Raw genomic sequence first — 2756 nt, 5'->3', positions numbered from 1 at the left:
CCCTTTGGGCGGGGGGCTGGACTCGATGATTTTCTGAGGTCCCTTCTGGGCCTAATGTTTATGAAATCTATGAAATCATTTCCCATAGTTGCTAGGGGAAGGAAAAGGAGATATCAGTTCATTTTGGAGCAAAGATGAGTCAAGCTGGATATTAGGAAAATATTTCTAATGGTTAATGTGATGAAACACTAGAATGGCCATCTAGGGAGGTGACAGAATCTCTTTCACTGAGGGTTTTTAAGATCAGGTTAGAGAAGCATTTCAGGGGTGGTCTAGCTACTCCACCTTGGCACAGGGGTTTTGACTAGATGATCTCTTGTGTTTCCTTTTAAGCCTATATTTGTAGAAATAGAAGTTTCTCCATAGTGCCTGAGAGGGGCAATCCTATAGCCTGTGAGGGGTGCACCGAGCATTCCCGGAGGGGTGAGCCCATAATGCGTGAGAGGGGAAATCCTGTAGTGCCTGTGGGGGGTGCACAAGCATGTCTGGAGGGGCTATTCCATAGTGCCTGAGAGGGGCAATCCTTCAGCGCCTTTGAGGGATGCACTGATCATGCCCAGAGGGGTGATCCCATAGAGTGCATTAAGGGCAAAGCAGGGCTTGGGGACTAGGGCTAGGGAGCCCAGAGACCAAGAAGGACAAGATTTAGATATAGGGGCCAGAGGGCCTGAAGCCTGGAGCAGGGCAGAGATAGGGCCTGGGGCCCAGACAGAGACAGAGTCCAGGTTGGCTCAGCAGCACAAGAAGGGGCAGATATAAGGCCTCAGAAGGCAGACAAGAAGCTGGGAATCCCAAAGCTTGGTCTGGTCAGTGGACTAGAGCTAGAGGGCTTGGCAAGAACAAAAAAGAGCGGAGGCTGAGAAGACCAGAGCCCAACACTGGAACAACATCAGGGTCACTCTAGGTCCCTCAGGCAGCCTCCCTCCTTTCCAAACATTAACATCAAAAGCATGATGGAAGAGTAAAGGTGGTGAGGGCCCCTAGAGTTGGAGCCAGGGCAGGAATTACGTGGCTACCAGGGGGCGTCACAGCTGCCCCTGGGACCCGAACTTGTCACACCCAAAAACACTAGACTATGTAAAGGAAGCCCAGATACTCCATTTATACTATTCAACATTAGATCCTAACCAAAGGTCACCAAAAGGCACCGTATTGGCTACATGTTTGAAGTATTGTTCTGTGTGTGGAATGTCTTTCCCAAACACAATTCTTTCCTAATGCTTAGATCAGAGGAAGCTGATACAAGTCATTTTAGTTCTGGAGGAAGATTGTTTTTACGTTCTCAAGGGTATGACACTTAGGCATGATGCCATTAAGCAAAAGTTGTGATAGAACTTCATTAACATGTTTGCATGTTCTTTGTGACATATTCTTTCCATGGATGAACAACATTGGAGGGACCAATTCCACAGGACCATTGGGTTTTGAGTAGCTCCTCTATTGAGTGCCAAAGCCATTGTACTTTACATATTGCACTTGCCTTCAATGGGAGTTACTTGGTGCTTAACACTTTCTAGAAATCAAGCCCACTTACAAAAGGAGCCTAAAGAAGGTTTAAACACTGCAAAGATCTTATGGCTTGTGAGCACTTGGATCTTATGGCTTGTGAGCACTTGGTCCTGGCTTCTCCTCAGCAAGCTCGGGCCAGTCTGTTTCTTAACACTCTGATCACCTGCACTCCATTGCCTCTGCTCAGGCAGCCACTGCCAGGCAGACTCTAAATCTTTCACTTGGATTTAATCCAGATCAAGACTTCTCTGTTTTTAGAGGCAATATTAAGTGTCCCCTCCACAAAAGCACCTAACAGTCCAGAACCAGGTCCAAAACAAGGCTTTATTGCTTGTCCATGTTCATGACCATAAGACAAAGTGATAACATGGAATTGCACACGCAGTGTTCTGCTGAAGTGTTAGTTGAGAACCTGAGAGAAGAGGGTTTCCCATTTCCCACTCCTGGATCAAGGTGCTCAATATCCAGCCCACAGGCCAGATGTGGCCTGTGGTGCTGTGTCATCATACACTCTCCTGCCGCAAAATTTCTGAATCCATGGGGATCTCTGGGCCCCGCATGCTGGGATGTCTGATCCCAGTGCACAAGGCCAGGCAAGGGTTCACTGGGCCCCCTGAACCCAATCTTAGACTCAGGGGGTGGGAGGGAGTGCTGCTGGGCACTCGGGACTCAATTCCAGCACAATGTACAAGGAGGGGGCAGTGCCAGGCCCCAGGGCCCAATCTGGTCCATAGACCAGCCCTATACCATTCATTTGGCCTGTGAGGACAAAAGGTTGAGCATCACTGCTCTGTGTAATGCAGTTTCTTAAGACACTTACTGTTTCTCCAGTTTCTTCTTGGTTTCACTGAGCAGCAGCACTTGTGAGAGATGAGGGTGAGGGCTAATGTCAATCTCTTCAGCAGAATCAGTTTTCATCAGCAGCTCCTTTATCACACTCTCAAATACTGTCTTGTAGGTCCTGCAGCATAAGAGCTACAAAATACAGTACACATGGGGATGCAGTAGGAATGGGCTTTAGGGACATGGCCTAGAGTTTAATCCTCCTATGTAGTATTTGAACAGTAACAGGAAGATAGTCTTAGATGAGGCAATGCCATCTTTCCTCTCTACTCAGCGTTGGTGAGACCCCAGCTGGAGTACTGTGTCCAGTTCTGGGTGCTCCACTTCAAAAAGACATGGAGAATCTTGAAAGGGTCCAGAGAAGGGCCACAAGAATGATTAAGGGCCTGGAGGACAAACCTTAT

At 48.0% G+C, this 2756-nt stretch overlaps 1 protein-coding gene across 3 annotated transcripts in view; it reads right to left on the bottom strand.

Moving 5' to 3' along the window:
• Positions 1-2756, bottom strand: part of ERICH6B (glutamate rich 6B) — a 101398-nt gene that overhangs the window by 36928 nt on the left and 61714 nt on the right. For all 3 annotated transcript variants that reach the window (XM_019524443.1, XM_019524444.1, XM_019524445.1), the window contains one exon: positions 2330-2484. In XM_019524443.1, the coding sequence (XP_019379988.1) occupies positions 2330-2484 (155 nt within the window). The remainder of the gene's footprint in view (positions 1-2329; positions 2485-2756) is intronic.

This window comes from Gavialis gangeticus, unplaced genomic scaffold, assembly GCF_001723915.1.
Source record: "Gavialis gangeticus isolate Ggan-Ray unplaced genomic scaffold, GavGan_comp1, whole genome shotgun sequence".
NCBI classification, from domain to species: Eukaryota; Metazoa; Chordata; order Crocodylia; family Gavialidae; genus Gavialis; species Gavialis gangeticus.
This window is presented reverse-complemented; position numbering and strand designations above follow the sequence as displayed.